At 43.1% G+C, this 19,434-nt stretch overlaps 2 protein-coding genes across 7 annotated transcripts in view; one reads left to right on the forward strand and one right to left on the reverse strand.

Annotated features, from left to right (window-relative positions):
* The window catches only part of EIF2D (eukaryotic translation initiation factor 2D), a 58,539-nt gene that overhangs the window by 14,583 nt on the left and 24,522 nt on the right, over positions 1–19,434 (forward strand). For 4 of the 6 annotated variants that reach the window (XM_084611236.1, XM_084611237.1, XM_084611239.1 and 1 more), the window contains exons 7-14: positions 1,490–1,607; positions 2,585–2,630; positions 11,432–11,535; positions 11,977–12,135; positions 12,796–12,885; positions 13,221–13,316; positions 13,849–13,969; positions 14,631–14,844. In XM_084611236.1, the coding sequence (XP_084467362.1) occupies positions 1,490–1,607; positions 2,585–2,630; positions 11,432–11,535; positions 11,977–12,135; positions 12,796–12,885; positions 13,221–13,316; positions 13,849–13,969; positions 14,631–14,844 (948 nt within the window). Of the gene's footprint in view, positions 1–1,489; positions 1,608–2,584; positions 2,631–11,431; positions 11,536–11,976; positions 12,136–12,795; positions 12,886–13,220; positions 13,317–13,848; positions 13,970–14,630; positions 14,845–14,911; positions 15,178–19,434 lie in introns of those variants that run through there. The other 2 variants (XM_084611238.1, XM_084611241.1) reach the window with 2 other exon arrangements.
* RASSF5 (Ras association domain family member 5) overlaps positions 16,037–19,434 on the reverse strand; it is a 48,690-nt gene continuing 45,292 nt past the window's right edge. Inside the window, exon 5 of the mRNA XM_084611242.1 lies at positions 16,037–18,923. Within this exon, the coding sequence (XP_084467368.1) occupies positions 18,771–18,923 (153 nt within the window). The 3' untranslated portion in view covers positions 16,037–18,770. The remainder of the gene's footprint in view (positions 18,924–19,434) is intronic.

Raw genomic sequence — 19,434 nt, forward strand, 5'->3', positions numbered from 1 at the left:
GTTCCGCTTGTGCTACGAGATGCATTGAAGTGATTAGGGCATTGAATTGAGAGGATATGTGGATTCTATTCCTGGCTGTGCCACTCACCTTCTGTATGACTGTGGGCAATGCACTTCTCCTTGCACCTCCATTTCCCCATCTGTATAATGGGGATGATGATACTCATCTTAGTAAAGCGCTTTGAGAGATGTATGAATTAGGCTCAGTGAAACTGTTGTGGGAGCAGCGCCAAAGATTCCATGCTCAAAGAATACTCTGGGTGATGGTGTGCTTTAGAAAGCACCCTCTGGCGTACTGCAGAAAATCTAGTGTTCAAGTACTGTAGTTCATGACATGGTATAGATAATATATAGCTTCACAAATGTTGCTGAAGTGTGTGCGATAAAGAGAGACACACCTACCTCTTGGGTAGATAAGGTGAGCCCAAGATGGGACTACAGTGGGAGCTATTAATTTTTCAGCCAAGCTGGTCTCAAATGTAAGCAATTCCGGTGTCCCGTTCGGAAGGAAAAACTTCTCTGTGACTGGTATACTTTTTTTTTTTTTAAACTGAGAATTTCAGCCCAAAGCGGTTTCCCCTGAGCAAAAGTTGCCCTGGTGTGGGGCTTTTCTGGAGCACTTCTTACAATAAGTGTCCCCCTTTCTGGGCTCAAAACATAAATTCTCTGTTAGGCGGGAGTGCCATTTTTGGAATCTTAAACTAGCAGCAGCATTCTGTAGAAACTATATATGTATATAAACTCCTCACAGACAGCGCACTGCAAACAAACCACTTTGGGAAAGTGCTTTTCAAAGGATTGCAGGCTCCATGTGCCCAAGTTCACAGAGGGAAAACAACCCACCTGAGTGAAGTCTGAGAAGTAGCTCCCTGTTTCATTGCCTGTAGTAGGGCTAAGCAATAAGCATGGCAAAAAAGTCAGAGTTTGGCCTATGGTATTTAAAGGGAATTGTATTTAAAACAGATTTATGTAATTGGACTCAGTTCCACTTCATAACAACTCAGACTGTTGATCTTCCTACTTTAATCTAGATAAAACCCTGAAGAGGGAAAGAGTAGGAGGTGAACACTATTATCCTTTTTTTATAGATGGGGAAATGTTGGGCACAAGGGAGGTTAAGTGACTATCCCAAGGCCACAGCGGAGAGATGGTATCAGCACTAGGATTAGAATGTACAAAATCCTGGCTCCTGGTCTTGCTGTTTAGATGTGTTGAACGTAGGGTGACCAGATAGAAAGTGTGAAAAATCAGGACGGGGGTAGGGGATAATAGGTGCCTATGTAAGAAAAATTCCCAAATATCAGGACTGTCCCTATAAAATCGGGACATCTGGCCACCCTAGTTGAATGTAATGTGTACATCAACATGATTTAACATTGTAAGGTGCAAACTCAGAGGAATCAATACAAAAATAAATGAGACCTCATTCTCGTGAGAGCGCTCTCCCTTTCTGCACAGAGGCCCATGAGAAATATTTGTGTTTCTACAGAGCAAATGGATGAGTTACTGCATCAATGTTTTTTTCATGCCTTAAAATGTAAAGTGAAGAAGTCAGACCTCCCGCTACTGACCAGTACCTTCCTGCGCAACCATATGGTCTCATGCTGGTATGTGGTAAGAAGACTATCCTTGGGTTTGCATGGTGGGTTTTCTGGGTTTAAATGAAATTGTTGTGGGACAGTGAGATTTAGGATGAAGCTGCTGCCTTTCGTGTAATTCAGGTGTTTCTGGTGTATGTTTACACGAGAGTTCAATTTATTTGATTGCCAATCAACTCAAGTTGGCTAACAAGTTTATACATCCTACCCTGGACTCTGCAAGTGTTTGTTCCAGGATTGTCTCCCTCAATTTCCCTCTTCAAAAGTTCAACACACTATCAGTGGTTCCTAAAGTGGGGGTTCTGCCGTGGGTTATTTGGGGCGGGTATGTCCCTTGAGGAGTACTGCAGTGGGGTCAGAACAGTGTTCCAGCACTTCTGCTCCATGGAGGATGCCATTTTGTTCTCAAAATGGCATAGTCTGTGCGCCATGACCTTGCACGCACCATGGATGAGAGGTCACGCCAGTGGGGGCATTCTGGTAGTGCCCATTGAGGACTACACCACAAATTGTAGTTTAGGTGAAAATAGGGGGGATGTAATAACTGCAGACTGTTTACTTCTGGTTCCTGTGTGAGTCTATTATTTTAAAACTATTTATATATTTAAAATAAACTAACCTAATAGAAAAAATAAGAACATGAAACTTATGTCTAAAACCTGAAAGGGGTTTGGGAAGGTTAGTCAGATGGCAATGGGTCCTTGGCAGAAAAAAGTTAGGAAACCACTGTACATTACAGACGTGCCCTCTGCCTTGTTATGCCTAACACACTTGAATGTCGATTACAAAACTGACTCCATTATCTCTCACAATATGTTTAAATCCACTTTCCCATGTGTAATTCATATTCACACCACTAAGAAGCTTTTAGCACAGATATTCTTGAAAAGTGCATTTATCGTTAATCTTGCTAAACATAAAATATTTTTCCTTGGTGCCGGCTATTTGTTGTAACTTAAAGGGTTAATTGTTTACTCTGTTTGTAGCCCAGAAGGACAACAATTAGACCTAAAGAAATCAAGCTACAAGAAGGTGAGATTTCTTGATATTTACATTTATTTTATTTATTAAAATCTGGTAAAGTTCTTAGGCCCCCTTGTAAAGAAGCCCTTCCCAAAGACCATGGATTGTATTCTTTTCGCTCATCACTTGTTCAGTCTCACCTTGGTAGACTAACTTTTCCTGAAATCATTTGTCTGGGTCCATCAAATATTGCTAGCTCTGTCTGTACTATTTTGTGTCCGGGGAACACCAATCAAAACTGGGAATCCATTTTGCAAGGCACTGTCCATACACAAACTAGGAGATAGTCCCCCAAAGAATTTAGGCTTGATCTAGACTAGAAAATTCAATATGACTGTTTCTCAGAAGTGTGAAAAATCCACACCTGAGTGGCATAGCTAAACTGACCTAATCCCCAGCGTAGATAGCTCTCGGTTGATGGAAGAATTATTCTGTTGACCTAGCCACTGCCTCTCGGGGAGTGGGATTACCGACGCCAGTCGGCACATAGGCAGTGTTTACACTGACACGCTGCAGCTGTCCTGCTGAAGCATTTCAAGTGTAGACAAGCCCTTAGAAAGTATGATTATTCCTGTTGTCAAAGTCGATTCAGGACTCACATAATTTGTCAGACCACTCTGTTTATTAGCAAAGCGCCTTGCTAATGCACCCAGATGTGAGCCCCTCTCTGAGGCCCAAGATAACTTATTTATACAGCTAAGCCAAAGCCAATTTAACATAAGAGACAAAAGAAAGCAGAAACTGACAAATATACATACGTATCTTATTTGCATACTAACATTTACCAATCTCCTAGCTCAGTAGGAGCTCTAAGTTAATTAGTTTGAGGACCTATTGTCTCACACTCCTTAATGTTTCTCTTCCTGACAACTATATTTCAACAAACCCTTCAAGTAGCATTTCTTTAATGAATTATAATTTCAATATAATTCATTCTACTTTCACAATCCCTCCTTTTGGTCAAGCTACGCAATGACCAACAATGATTGGGTTCCACATATCAAACGTTCTTTATCTCTTTGTTCATCAGTGATATTTAAAATCATCAAATTAGCACTCTGGTTTGGGGCAGCTATCTGTGTAGCATGCCTGACACAATTTTGGATACAACAAGAAACTAACTGAAAACATACAAAAATTATTAGGATTCCAAACAGGAGAGTTAGGGCTCCCTGAAACAACCAGTTTCCTATGCCAGAAAAATTGAAAAGGTTACTTAGCTACTTCCATAAAGAACTTGGCTCTTCGTGGGGAAGATACGTGATTTGTTTTAAGTGGCTAGCACGATCTATTACCTCATTGGTGTTGTCTGGTATATACACACAGCAGTCTTTTCCAATGAGAGCACAAGTCCCTCCTTTTGCCACCAGCACTATATCTAATGCCTGATGGTTTTGGAGGACCATCTGTTGGATTGCCCCTGTTTCTTTGGCCAGGGCTCTTAAACTTTCTACGGTTTCATTTGCCATTTATTTCAACTACTGCTTTTAACCTTAGGAGCCTTTTTGCATGGTGTATTACTCCCCCTAATGGTATGAAGGAACCGCCAATGGCCTCTTCCCAGGGTAAGGGGCTTATGTTGTTTACATACCATTGGGCATCTGTTAAGTCCCTTCTTTTTCGCCTGAAATTGCGGAGGCATTCGAGGGAAGGTTCCTAGCACTCGGAATTGTGGGAAGAGTTGGGCAGGATAACAGATTCCTGACCAATTAGCTGGTAATGCGGTATAAGCTCTGGTCCCACACACCCAGTAATGGCCTATTAAGGCCAGGAAGGGTCGGTTGCACCCATTTGTCATATAGGTGTTTGCAAAGGAGGAGTAGTATCCCCCAAAGGGTATAGGGTAATTCTCCTTACAAGGAGTAGTGTTATTTGCATGACATTGAAAGATTGTATTGTTTTCACTAATGTTACTGTAGGGGGAACATGAGATTGATTTCTCTGTTTGATCCCAGGTTGAGAAAAAATTCATATCTCCATACCCGGCCCGCCACTTTTTAGTTTTGTTTGAATAATCCCATACACCATGGGCCACAATATGCTGAAGGCAACGGCTTTTCCCCATATCCAGCCCTGTCCCATTACACACCCAACACCAATGACCTTTTCCCTCCCCCACACTTCTCCATTTAGATGCATTTATTCCCACCGCTTCCCAAATGTCATTGCTGTTCCGTATTTTGTTAAACGGACAAGATCCACCAGTGAGGTCTGGGGACTTGAGTGGGAGAGCCAGGACAGGAACACCAGTTTGAGAGTGGGCTGGGATGTGGCTGCAGACCCAGCAATTAGAAATATTAAGGGTCCGAGCTATCTACACCTGCTGCTGCTGGATAAAAGAATTGTCATCGTGGTCTCCCCAGACTGTAAGATACCAGCAGCCGAGGAACAGGCAGAGGCGCATGTTGGAGGCAAGGCTCTTCTAGTTCTGACAACCTCAACTGAGGGAACCGCAGTCAAGGTTTTACGCTCACCAGGCAGTAGGCGCTAGGCTCGCTACTGCATTTTTTTTTTTTTTGTTCGTCTGCTTCTGGCAACCCTTACGAGAGCGTAGATTGTAAGGTATTGCAGACTGTTCCTCTACGCCTTCTTCTGGAGTCAAAATTGACTCTGCGTTGTCCTGAGGTGCCAATTGGTTCTCTGGGGATGGTGCCTTCTTACACTGTGAAGCATGTATCCACGCTGCGATGCCAGATAACTTAACAGCCGTCTGTGTAGTAAGCAGTACCTGACGAGGACCCTTCCACCGGGGCTCCAAGGTGTGCTTTCAATGATGGTGCCGTACGTAGACCCAATCACCTGGCTCGTGGTTGAGGCAAGCGTCGGAGGTGGGTTCCGTGGGCCAGGCGACTCGAACCTGTGAATGGAAGTGACATACAGCTTGCATTAGTCCCTTGCAATACTGAAGGAGCACACTGTGAGTCAAGTTCAAATCTGGAACGGGAGTAATGGTAGTCATAGCTCGCATAGGGTGTCCCATAACAATTTCAAAGGGACTTAATTTATGCCTTTGGGATGGAGTGGATCTCATGTCCATAAGGGCTAATGGTAAGGCTACTGGCCAGCTTAATCCTGTAGAGTCACAAATTTTAGCAAGCTTATTCTTAAGTGCACCATTTCGTCTTTCAACTGCACCTGCACTCTGTGGGTGGGAGGGACAGTGCAACAGGTGTTATGCAATATACGGTCCAGCTGTTGAACAAGTTGTCCAGTAAAATGTGTACCCCGATCCCTGGACAGAGTAGCAGGAATTCCCTTGGCAGGCATAATATGATTTAACAAACATTTGGCAACAGACAGTGAGTCAGCCTTGCGACAAAGAAAGGCTTCCATCCAACCACAGAATAAACATACCATAACCAATATAAGTTCATATTGTTGACACTTAGGCGTTTGTACAAAATCAAGTTGCCAATGCAAGAACAGTGCTTGAGGCAGACCCCGGAACCCCTGGGCCACTTTTACAGGTTACCAATATTATGGCTTTGGCAAATGGTACAGGCTGCAAAAGAGCTAAAATGGGGGGCCCACCATCCTGTCTTAGTTACAGCAGAGACCATCCCCTCCTTTCCGACATGCGAAACACAGTGTAGCAGGGCGGCCAGAGACGGGTAGAGTGAAAAGGGGGCTACAAAGGTGCCAGTAGGCGAGCGCCAAAGAGAATCGGGATGTAGAGAGCAACCTTGGGCAACCCAGGATTCTTTCTCGGTTTCTGGGGCAGTGTGTTGGAGCAGGGCGAGATCAGTGAGGGACCAGGAGAGTAAGAGGAGAGCAGAGAAAAAGGGAATCAGACATTTCGACTAGGCACGCTGCAGCAGCCACAGCACGCAGGCAGGGGGGTAAGCCTTGGGCAACAGGTCTAAAGTGACAGAGAAATAAGCCACTGGGCGGTTCTTTTCTCCATGCATCTGAGAGAACTCCAAGCGCACACCCAGATTGTTCGTGGCAGAAAAGGGTAAAAGGCTTAGAATAGTCAGGCAGCCCTAGGGCAGGGGCAGAAGCCAAACCCTGTTTGAGGGAAACAAAGGCAGAATTAGCCTCAGGGGGCCACGGCATGGGGTCAGGCACAGAGAATCGAGAGTTCCTGGAGAGGTTTTGCGAGGGAGACATATTGGGGAATCTATTGTCTGCAAAATCCAGCCGTGCCTAAAAACTTCTGGACCTGGCGTGGGGAGCGGGGTTGGGGAAAGCTAAGGATAGCTTGGACGCGGGTGAGAGAGAGTGCACGGGAACCCTGGGAGAGGAGAAAGCCGAGGTATGTGACAGAAGCTTGACAGAGTTGTAGTGTAGAGCGAGAAGCTTTGTGACCCTTATTTGCTAGGGCAGTAAGGAGCACTAAAGAGTCAGTTTCAGAAGCAGACAATGAAGGGGAACAGAGGAGTAGATCATCTACATATTGGACTAGTGTGGACCTGGACAGGAAAACAAGGTCTCGGGCGAATGCTTGGGAAAAATATGACGGGCTTTCAGTATACCCCTGGGGCAGTGTGGTCCATGTGTACTGTTGCCCCTCGTAAGAAAAGGCAAACAGGAACTGGGAGTCAGAGTGAACCGGGAGAGAAAAGAAAGCGGAGCACAAATCAACAACAGTCAAATGAGTTGCATCTGGTGGGATAGAAGCCAGAATCTTTGAGAGAGGCAAGTTTTGATTTTGTCCACCTATGATTTGCCTCTTCCCACCACTGCATGAAACAATCAACCTCTCCTTTTGCCAATTTAGTTGTAGGTTGGCCGAGTTTGTCTTTTAAGACGTCTACTCGGTCTTTGTCCCAAGATCCTAACAGTGGCCACTGAATTTTGGGATTCTCCTGAGTTAACCTTTTGCATTCCCATACACATCTTCCCCCTTCCTCCCCCCAAGGTCAGCCTTTCGAAGCTATCCCCCACCTATGTCATGAGGTTTTCTGTTCACTAAAACACAACAATGCTAGTAGCAAGACGAACACCACAGACAAACAACACAAAACACAGATCCATGGTATTCTGAGTTATTCTTCCGCAGGCGCCAGCTTGCTTGTAGAGTCTAAAAACAAAAGAAACAATTTCCACCCCCCTGGTGGGGACAGATTATTGCTTAATAATAATACCACTTTCTTTTACAAATTTCCTTGTTAATTGCAGGAAAAACAGAGCAATTGCCCCCACATTTTCCTGTTTTTGTTCTATAGGCAGGCCAGGTTTCAAGGGCTTTTATCTTTTAAGGGTTATGGGAAATTATCCCACTGTTTAGTCATTAAATCCCTGAGTTTTCCTTCTTATACAGCAGACCAAGTTTATAATGTTTTTCCTGCTGTGTTAAGCTTTAAGTTTTATTTACAGGTAGTAACTGAGAAGCATCATTACCATACGACCTTAAAGGGTTTTTCCAAAAATCATACACACTATACGTTGTTACAGGGATACTTATTAAATTTATTAAAATTCTCTTGTGATCCCATGCCTTTTATTTAGACAATTTGTTTGCTGACCAGGTGTGTCCTTTATCTGCAGCTCCTTTGTGCTGCAAGTTCTTACCTTCCTTTATCATTTAGGTCATTTACATTTTCCACGATATGCATCTGAGGAAGTGAGCTGTAGCTCACGAAAGCTTATGCTCTAATAAATTGGTTAGTCTCTAAGGTGCCACAAGTCCTCCTTTTCTTTTTGCGAATACAGACTAACACGGCTGCTACTCTGAAACCTACATTTTCACAGACGCTTCCTGCTTTTGGATTTAAAGCCATCAGCAGCTCAGAGACTCTATCTTAAAAGGGACACAATCAACTTTCACCAGAGTTTTGATTACTTTTAACTTCTGCTTCCAAAACACACAGCAATCTGAAAAAGAAAACCCAACCTACTGTGGCTCCCTTTGGAGCCCTAATAGCATTTTAATTAAGTAGCATGGTATGTTTGCATTTCTTTTGCGCCTTCTACAATATACCCTGCACATGTTCTGGGGTAAATACACATTCCTTCTATCCGATGAAGTGAGCTGTAGCTCACGAAAACTTATGCTCAAATAAATTGGTTAGTCTCTAAGGTGCCACAAGTACTCCTTTTCTTTTTGCGATTACAGACTAACACGGCTGTTACTCTGAAACCTGTCAATCTTTCCATAGTTTAACTTCTATAACATTATCCAGATCCATTTTTACATAAGGTAACTATTTCTTTTTTTGCTTACAGAGTTTTCATGTACCTTTATCAAAGTGACTGTCTGATTACTCAGAGCCATTTTAAGACTCTGTGTTTCTAACATTGTTTCTTTTTGTTTTGTGCACTTCACCCCTGCTGTTGCTTCAGAAGGGCACTGTCTTTTTTTAATTTTTTTTACTACAATTCTCATCTGCTATTTTGTTACAAAAACAAACAAACAAAAAGAATCCAGAATTTTTTTTCTATTCTCCTGATTTTGACTGCCCTGCTGCAGCCACAATTTAAAAACATTTTAAATTTTGTAAAGCATTGAATTACCTTTTAAGGATTAAATGCCAAATCCCAAAGCCAAACAACACTAATTACCGGTGTCTAGCAAAAAGGTCTGTCAGTTTTGCAACTTTGAATTAAAGAGTCAAATGGATTTTTAGTGGCATTATTTAAAACAAAACCAACTGGTCCTTAGAATTTTACATATTTACACACACACAGACAGATAGATACACTTTTTCTTTCCCTTAACATCCCTTCCACACTGCTCTGTTTTTTTTTACATCTTACATTCCCTTTATACATTTGAGGCAGTTAAGTTCCAATAGAACACCCTTACATCTTTTAGTGATTTTGATTACATTACCCAATAGTCAAACAATTTTGATCAGATTCTCTCGCTGCCTGCAGCAGTCCCTTTTAGATCATTTCTGTGGGAAAAGGGCCCATTTTCCCTCAGAGTAGCTGTAAAGGCTTCTGGGGACAGAAGCGTAGTGCTGGTAGTAGTCACTCTCCCTGACCCCCTTAGCCTAGACCATTTTTCCAGAAATTTACAGGAGTCTGGACTCTTCCTAAAATACATAAACTGAGCCGGCGTTCCTTTAGGGAACTGTCCCGACTTAGATGTCTGGTTACCCGTACAGGAGGACTTTACACACCAATCACACAAGAAGGAAAGTCGGGTTCGTCAGAGCGATGCCCGGTGCAACATACAAAAGGAGCCCACAGGCTACTGCCTCAATCGCCCTTGCTTTCACACCAAGGGTTTTACCCAAGGCGCGGTGCAGCTGCGATTGTGCGGATTTCACTCACTCAGACCGTGGGGACAGGAACGCTTTGGTCAGCCGATCCCCGGACAGAGATGGCGCCCAGACTCAAACACACCACAGGGAGGATGGATAGACACAGAGACAAGACAGTCCTCAGTCTGGACAAAACACAAATAATTACCTGACCAGATTCCTGATGTCAGATCCCAGGATCCCTACCAGAACAGAGTGGGAACCAACAGGTTCGATGGCGTAGACTTCACTGTGGTCATGCACCCTTCCGTTCTGGCAGAGGACCGCTCGGGCCAAATGCCCAGGTGCCAGCTTGCCAAGGCCGTCCTAAGAACAGTCAGGAGTCACACGGCCCCAGTGAAGACTGTTGCCATCTCGGTGGAACCTCCAAATTGTCAAAGTCAGATTCAGGACTCACATAATTTGTCAGACCACTCTGTTTATTAGCAAAGCGCCTTGCTAATGTACCCAGATGTGAGCCCCTCTCTGAGGCCCAAGATAACTTATTTATACAGCTGAGCCAAAGCCAATTTAACATAAGAGACAAAAGAAAGCAGAAACTGACAAATATACATACATATCTTATTTGTATACTAACGTTTACCAATCTCATAGCTCAGTAGGAGCTCTAAGTTAATTAGTTTGAGGACCCATTGTCTCACACTCCTTAATGTTTCTCTTCCTGACAACTATATTTCAACAAACCCTTCAAGGAGCATTTCTTTAATGAATTATAATTTCAATATAATTCATTCTACTTTCACACTGTTTTACAGACAGGAAACTGAGGCACAAAGAAGTGGCGATTGGCCCATGGTGTCACACAGAATCTGTCACAGAGCTGGGAATTTGAACCCAGATCTCCAGAGTCCCTCTCCAGTGCCTTAACTGCCAGCTGATCCTCCCCCCCCCTTCCCCCCCAAGATACTCTGATTACCATCCTGCTGTTTTCCTCTTCGGTGCTAACATGATTTTAGCAGCTTATCTCTCATAGGCTAGAGCTAGGAATTAAAATGTTTGTAAGCTGGGAGTAGCAGGTGGCCCAAAGAAGGTCACAACACAAATCAGTTGCAGAGCTAGTAATGACAGGTTTCAGAGTAACAGCCGGGTTAGTCTGTATTCGCAAAAAGAAAAGGAGGACTCGTGGCACCTTAGAGACCAACCAATTTATTTGAGCATGAGCTTTCGTGAAGCTACAGCTCACTTCATCGGATGCATACCGTGGAAACTGCAGCAGACTTTATATACGCACAGAGAATATGAAACAATACCTCCTCCCACCCCACTGTCCTGCATTCTCTGTGCGTATATAAAGTCTGCTGCAGTTTCCACGGCGTGCATCCGATGCAGTGAGCTGTAGCTCACGAAAGCTCATGCTCAGATAAATGGGTTAGAGCTAGGAATGGAACCCTTGGTGTCTTGCTGTCAACGCTAGACTGCACTGAGCATACAAAGTACCACCAGCGGGGTGGTGGTTATATTTATGGAGCAGAAGAGTTGGTTTTGTGACTGACTTACTGAGATGATCATGCAGATCCCAAAGCAGAGACTGGATGGCTTGGGTTCACTGGCAGCGTTCCTGACTTTTTCCATTATTTCTGCCTCATGTTTCCCCTTCAGCTCTCCAAGTTCCTGCAGTACATGCAACAGCAGAAGATTGTCCAAGTGAAGGAGCTGAACAGAGGGGTGGAGAGTATCGTGCACATAGACTGGAAACACTCTGAGTAAGTTGTAACTAATTGCACTGAAGTTGGTAGAGATAAAATGTGATCTAACAAGATCTCTCTGCTTTTTTTCATCTGAGTTAGGGATGTCAACCAAATTTCACGTCAGGTAGTTAGTCTGTCTACCTCAATTTCCCATTTAAATGGCCATGATATTCTTCACTGGTCCTGAACTGTTATGTAGGGGTCTCATGCACTGTAAAATAGCTGCCACATTCCACCCAAGAGGTGGGTAAACTGTTCTGCACCAGTAGGCAGTTGGAGTGTGTAGACAGGAAAGGGGAGAGAGGGTGTGGGCCAGAGTGTCTGTTGTGGGAGGACTATTACAGTGCTGAGAAGCTGGAGGCTAATGGAAGAGCTAAACAGTCACCCCATCCTTCCTCACCCAGGAAACTATTGTGAAACTGAACTCCCTCTGTTGTTTTCTCTATTGCATTTCAGCATTAAGTCATTTGTTGTCCCTGAAGCATTCTCTGCTGTGTCAACGGCTCCAGAGAGGAAATGTGGAGACGAAGATCAGCTGTACCATGCTCCTGAAATCATACCACTCTATGGTGTCTCAACCAAAATGGCTCCACTTTTCCAGGAGTCGGGACACAAGTAAGTGTAAGGAAGATAGGATAAAGCCAGCATTGAGATAGGAGATGTAGAGGGAGGACCTAGGCCAGGTGCCAAAGGGAGTGGGGATAGTTGAGTCGTCAGCACCTTCCCTGTCAGTATTGAAGCAATGTCAGAGCATGCTGCTCGGAGCACTTGGCTGTTGGTGGGGACATAGCCTGGCCGAGAGGAATTGAGGCCTTGACGCTTCATCACCAGAGAATCCCTTAGCACTGTTTACCTGTAGAGGTGTGATAACTCAGGTGACCTAGCCAAATTCCAGACTGGGTATTTACAGTCTCTTTACGTCAGTTCCCTTTGAATTTTCAAGGGGATACAGCACGTTCTACCTTACTACCCAGCAGTTTAGGAGAAGAATTGTCATGTGCTGTTAAACAGCTGCCTTATTACTGTCAGGGGTGAGATTCTGTGCTGTCGTGCCACACAACTTTCAGCCCAGCACGGGGGCAGCAGAGGTGACTTGAGACACTGTTGTGCCCCCGATTCAGGGCTGGAGCAGCATGCTGTTGTAATTTAAACAGCCTTTGGTGGCCGCTGGCGATCCTCAGGATGCGAGCTACTCTAGAAGTACCAAATGTTAATACTGTTTTCAGAACATCTGATTTCTTAATGCAACATAGTAACAATTTCCTCCTTCTCTAGAAAAGGCAGCATCCTTTCCAGCAGTGATGTGAGAAATATTATCATCAGCTATGTAAAGACTAATGAGTTGGTTGATGAAACAAACAAGAAGTGAGTAGAAGTTAATCTTATTTGTGCATCTATTTTCACTAGTCAAGCTGAGTGCAGTGCAAAAAGTTAATGTATTAAAAAAATTAACATGATGTTACACTGACCAATTTACCAAACCTACAGCACAAGTGCACTGGACTTGTGTGGAGGCCAGTGTAGCTTTTAAATTAATTGGTCGCCAAGTTTTAGGGAGCTGAAACAAATCCATTAGTTGGGAGCAGATCATGGAAACGATTACAAATGGTGGCATGCTTGGCAGAGAACATAGGCCCTATTTCCACATCTCTGGGAAGATATAGGGCAGGCTCGCATCTAATCAGCTTGTTTTATTACAGCTTTGTAAAGGTGAATCCAATCTTGTGCGACTGCCTGTTGGATAAATGGGAGCAAGACGAGATCTCAAAGCTCAAATGGGATGATCTCCTGAGCAGGTGACTTATTTCCTGACTCTGCTTTAACATTTGCAAAGATTCAGAGTTCGCATTTAACTAAACTACTACATGATGCAAAGCCATGTCTACCTCTAAGCCCTGAAGTAGGCAGTGGCTTCCTCATTGTCAACATAAAAAGACCTACAAATAAACCTTAATTTGTAATGAGTTTAGTAGATACTACTAAGAAAGTGTAAGTTCCATTCTTTCTTTTCTTGCCACCTTGCAAATGACTAGTAATAGAAACATAATACTTAAAGGGATAATTTTTCTGATAAGCATTCACAAGGCAAGTCTAACAGAACCTAGTTCTGTATACACAATCTGTTTGTACATACACACAAAATATAAACCTATTCTCTAACACATCTTTAAACTTATATTTAAGACCATTCTCATATATGTGCTCAGAACTTTGAGATACTTGACCGCTCCTGTGGTCTACATATCTGTGGAATCCCAGATTTAATAAAAACGTTATTGCCCAGCCTGCTGTATCTGACAAACTAAACTCAAGCCATACCTTTCTCAGGTGTCTGGAACAACTGCAGCCTTACCACCAGGTGACATTTTTTGGACACGAACCCATTGTGAGGAAAGGAAACCTTGATCCCATTGACATAACCATAGCACAGAGATCATCAAATAAAAAGGTAACGGCAAAGAGAGAGGATAGGGAAGAGGTATGGCCGATTAACATCTCTTTGGCTCTTAGTCCATCCTGGAAGTGTTCAGCACTTTTAGGACAGACCCTGCTGGAGTTTGGGGCTTCTGCATAGCCATTCTTGCCCTTTGTCAAGGAGAAGTGGGCGGGTGAGTCACAGTAGCCTGGGCAGTTGGGAAACAGCTACAACTTGGCACAGGACTCTGGTGTAGTTCTGTGCTAATGAGCACCGGCTGTCCCTCAGGCCTGTAGGATAGAGCTCTGAGGATGAGTGTGTGTTAAAGGTGTTAAAATTCTTAACACAGCCCTGGCACAGTAATTATCAAGCATGTTTTCTAAAGACCCTGGAATGTCAAGCACATCACATTGTGTTTAAATGCAAACAAATGATTGATATTTTGCCTCCAGCTGTGCTTTTCGTAGTGTGTATGTATATATAATAAGCGGACCAGGGTTATACATTAGAACAGATTGTACAGAATCGATCAGATTTTGTGTATGAGCCTATTATGTAACACTAATGGAGAAACTCTTAATGCCCAGTTCTAATCAGAAAAGCAGGATAGGGTCATGACTGCTGTTCTTAAGTAGGTGGTGGTAAATAATCTACAAAGTGAAAACCTTCTTGTGACAACGGCTAAAATCCACAGGTGACCATTATTAAGAATCTTGAACTGTATGGCCTAGACCCGCAATTAGTTGCCAACACTCTCCAGCAAAGAGTACAGGCCAGCGCCACTATTAACACACTACCTGGGGCAAAGGACAGAGTTCAGGTCCAGATCCAAGGCAACCAAATCAACCATCTTGCCAAGCTGCTCCTCGGTGAGTTTAAGCCGACATGGACTGTGTCAGTTATAAAAGGTAAATGTTTTGATTATAAAACCTAGCTCTGGGATGTACTTAAGTTGGACTCTTGGTTATATTGCAGAGGAATACCAGCTACATCGGAAATATATTCAAGGGCTGGAGAAGGCTCCAAAGCTTAGCCGGAAGAAGTAAATAACATCTAGTGTAAAAGTATTCAAATCTCATTATTTATAACCAGTTCTACATACAGCTGCGGGGTGAAATCCTGGTCCCATTTAAGTCAATAGGAGTTCTGCTGTTGACTTTCATGAGCCCAGGATTTCATCCAAAGAATGTGTAATTGCTTTAGCTGTTCAAATTTTTTTCCCAATAAAAAATTCAAATGTTGTCCTCTTCCAGATATTTTACTACAGCGTTCCAGTGAGTTACCAAATTGCTGGCTTGTAAACTAATCTTTAACATGCTGACTTTGCATGACTGCATATATGTTACCATGCTTTTTATTTTATGAAAATAGTCTAACACCTAAACAAAGTCTATTCCAGCACATCATGGCCTAGAATTCATACCTCTTGTAGTTTAAAAGCAAAATGTTTTCAGTTGTCAGCTTCTTTCTGTTTAGGTTGGATATTAGGAAAAACTTTTTCACTAAGAGGGTGGTGAAATCTCCTTCCTTAGATATTTGTCAGGCTTGACAAAGCCCTGGCTGGGATGATTTAGTTGGGGATTGGACTAGATGACCTCCTGAGGTCCCTTCCAACCCTGATCTTCTATGATTCTTTGAAAATAATCTTTCCAGGGGCTTCTAATACCACAGACTAGTTGTGAAAAATAAACTAGGATTGTTTTCCCCCCTTTATTGAGCTTTGACCGTGTAAAAACCATATTGGACCCTACTCCTGCAACTAATTTGGTGTAAATATAAAAGGGGACAGTTTATTTTAAGGATTTGCTCTTGCAATGAGCTAAATACAGGCATAACCTCCATTGCAGGATCAATTGGGGTGTAGTCTTTTATAGATGGCTGGCTGACTTCAATAAGGGAAAAACTGTAACATGTTTTATAAACACTAATGACCTTACACTGAGATCCCCTTTAAACACTGACCACCACACGGGGGCACCAGACAACTTTAAATAAAACAGACACAATTTTTCATCATTGACTGTTTTATTATCGTTCTCTTACTCGGTCTGCATCTGAACCAACCGTTTCAGAACTTTCATAAAAGCTGAGTGACTTTTTTAAAAATACCACAGAATTAACAGGGAGTAGTAAAAATAAATTACAGCATTGCAAAAATGCATTTCACTGTGCCACAGAAGCTTTACTATTCCATTCTATACACAGTTTTTACATGTTGTACAGCTGACAAAAAAAAATTCACACGTACACTAGGCAACACAATGCTAACCAAAGGCACTGCCAGCAGTATTTTGCGCATCTGAAGGAAGGGGGCTTTTAATAATGTCTAAAGCTTGTGCCTTTGGCACAGGTCAATTGACTGTGCTTTTGCATCAGCGTTTCAAGGGTTTCTCTTTAAATGCCCCATGGCCAACCAAAACAAAAACAGCCCTCCCTCTTTGCAGGAGGTTTTCAGCAGCATTCACCATAATTGCGTTAGAAGCCATGCCTTCTACAAAACGTTAAAGACATGCTAGGGGTCCAGAGGGTGGGATGGTCACTGAAGGAAAAAAAATATCAGTAAAAACACCCCTAAAACTTCTAGCCACTAAGATGAGATGAAATTTAAAAAGATCTGGATCTTGCTTCTCAGAACTAATGACATTTTACAGTGTGCTTCTTTCTGCTCAGTCAATATTTGTACATAGTACTTTCAAGGCCAAAAGCATTAAGTGCTAATTACTTATTGACCTCACAGTGTACGTATGAGGTCAGTAAGTACTCTCCCCATTTTACAAATGGGCCAACACCCAAAAAGCCTGCGATTTCCTGATTCCGTCTCTGCTACCGCACGGTTGTTAAAGGTCACCTGGGTAAGGAATACAGTACAGCTAGGTGGCTTTCCCTGCCCTGCAGCCCTATTATCAAACCTGTCTATGCTACCAGCTGTGACACGAAGTGGTGTCTCTACACCGTGGCAGGCTTGCTAAGCAGTGCAGTCACTTTCTCTCATTTAAAAGATACTTAGATATAAAACTGGAAAAAAAACAAGCATAGAGTCACCCTGGGGGGAAACTGACAATTCCTTTCTCCCCCCACTGCCCCCCAAAAATCAGCCTCATCCCTACAGTACTTCAGAGAACAGGCAGGGGGGAAAAAGTGACTGAGGCCTTTCAGAAAAGCCCTTCCCAACCCATGATCCTCATTAACTTTACAGTAAAGATTTCACACTTAAAAAGGCACTGAGGTAAATCTGAGACTCTTAAAATTGCCTTCTGTCATCACTTTGCATCTAGTGGATGCGGAACCTTTGAAGTGGAATCATTTCACCATATAACAAGTTTCAAGGGATGCTTTCAACTCAGGTCATCAGTTTAAAGTCATTTCAGGTTTTCTATCTGCACCTGCCCCTTTCCATGGCTTTACCATCAGGTTTCCTTCCTTTTCACACATCCCTTTGTTGCTGTGCGAAGGATCTATGCAGACAAGGGAAAGAGTGAAACTGACTACACACAAAGTGCTTAATCCAATGCACTCAGAGGAAACACTGGAACAATAACCTGTTAAAAGTAACACCTTAGATTAAAGCTTTCCAGACTGAAGTGTAATTTTTAAGTTGGAGTCCTTGAACCAGGAGCTAGGACGGGATTAATAGCAGTAACTGTTGTTTCCAACTGTAGCAGTGTCCATTTGTAAAAGGCTAAGCTGTTTCTCTGAGAAAGAATGGAGGCGGTGGGTAATGACATTCTTGTTGCATTCTCCCAGCTCTAAGCACCACACATGGCAAGGTGGTAGTCATACAGGGAACCTAGCAGCCTCTCATCTACGTGCAGAAGGAGGACAGTGGGAGGATGCGGAGGCTCTGTGGGTGGTTGGGTGATCGAGGGTAACAGGAGCAAAGCTGCAGGAGGCTGGGCAGTTGCTGTTCCTCTGCATGGCTGAAAATTGTGCTCCAGTTTCTGTATTGAACCATCATCCATGTTCCCACCTCAACCATCTTACATGTAAAAAGAGTAAATCTGTAAAACATTGGTCCCTGAGTAGGAAACTGGCAATACACAGAATAGCCACACTCAGCAGTAGGGAGCATTTGCTCTCACGCGGAGACTAGCCGACCAAACAATCCTAGTTTCACTCTCCTCCGACTTCATCTTCTTTAAAAATTCCCTAGAATGAACAGTAGGTAAAACCCCAGTGAAACCTACTGGACAGACTACGGTGGACTTGGAGCCTTCTTGGCATCTGACTTTTTATGTTTCAGTAGATCTCTTAGAATTGTGCAACAATCCGTTTTGGCATCAACAGCAGCTGCAACACACACATGATCTGGTGCAACCAACCCTCATTGCTTTATCTGCTGCTTCCTGTGGCACCACCTAACTTATGAAATGACAGAACTACACAACACAACAACCACACACAAGGCAGCCGTAGCATCTTAAAACAAAGCCAACAAGCAAGTTGGTGGGAGGAGGGTGAAAGAAATGCAGTTCTATCCTGCCCAACACAATTACCCAGTAGATATTCCTATTTATTTAACATTCAGCCGTTACCGTGAAGTTTCTCTGCTTGGCAACCCAATGAGACAACTGAAAGCTAAGCAGCAGCTCTACTTGGTTTATCGAGGGCCTGCGGATTTAAAGAGAGGCTTTCCATTTTTTTTACTGACTGGCTGTGATCCAGCGATAATTTCTGAGGGAAAAGAAATGTGACGCTTGTCTCTTTGTGGGTGTGTCATTCCTCAGACAGAGGAACAGAGAGAAAGGGTCAGACAAATCTGAGGTGTCCTGAGAAGTCTCTTCTTTTTAAAAATAATATCTAGCTTAGTCTGGTACGATACGTGCTTTGTGTTTGGTTATCCTGGTTTTCCTCCTGCTTCTTTCAAACTCTCCTCCAGTCTTTGTTTAAACTTGCTGTACTTCTTTTGGACTTGCTGAATTTTGTCTTTTTCCTCTCTGTCCAGTATCATTAAGAAATTTTGTAGCTCTGGGATAGAGAATGCGTCCCACTGCCGAGAAAGCAAAAACAGAGAAGTGATATGAGCAGACAGAATACCACCTCCCCTCTGTTTGCCTGTAACATGCACACTGTCGTTTATTGTGCAGCTGAGTGCTCATCTTGAAAATCAGGGGAAAAGACACATGCTACCTAGCAAGGTCAGTTAGTTGGATTTCTATATACAGAAAGATCTAGTTAACTGGCCTTGCAATTTGACACTGCAAGGATCTGTCCCCCTGATAGAGTGAGTCAGGAATTTTTTTAAAGCAATCACTTCAATAAAAAATGCTGATTCTTCAAAACCAGAACTTTGTGGGAAAGGGGCAGTTGAGACAAAACGAAAAATTCCAGTTTGAAATGACTGTTTAGAAATGTAAACGAGTACTGTACAAGACGTTTTGTTTCATTAAAAAAAAATGAAATGTGTCCATTGACCCAAAGCAGGGTGGTGGGAGAGTGGGTTTGGTTAGAAAATTTAAGGGCCCCTTTCGAAAGTTTTCAAAAACAATTTTTCATAGGAT

The sequence above is a fragment of the Lepidochelys olivacea genome, assembly GCF_965140295.1.
Source record: "Lepidochelys olivacea isolate rLepOli2 genome assembly, chromosome: 21".
Taxonomy (NCBI): Eukaryota; Metazoa; Chordata; order Testudines; family Cheloniidae; genus Lepidochelys; species Lepidochelys olivacea.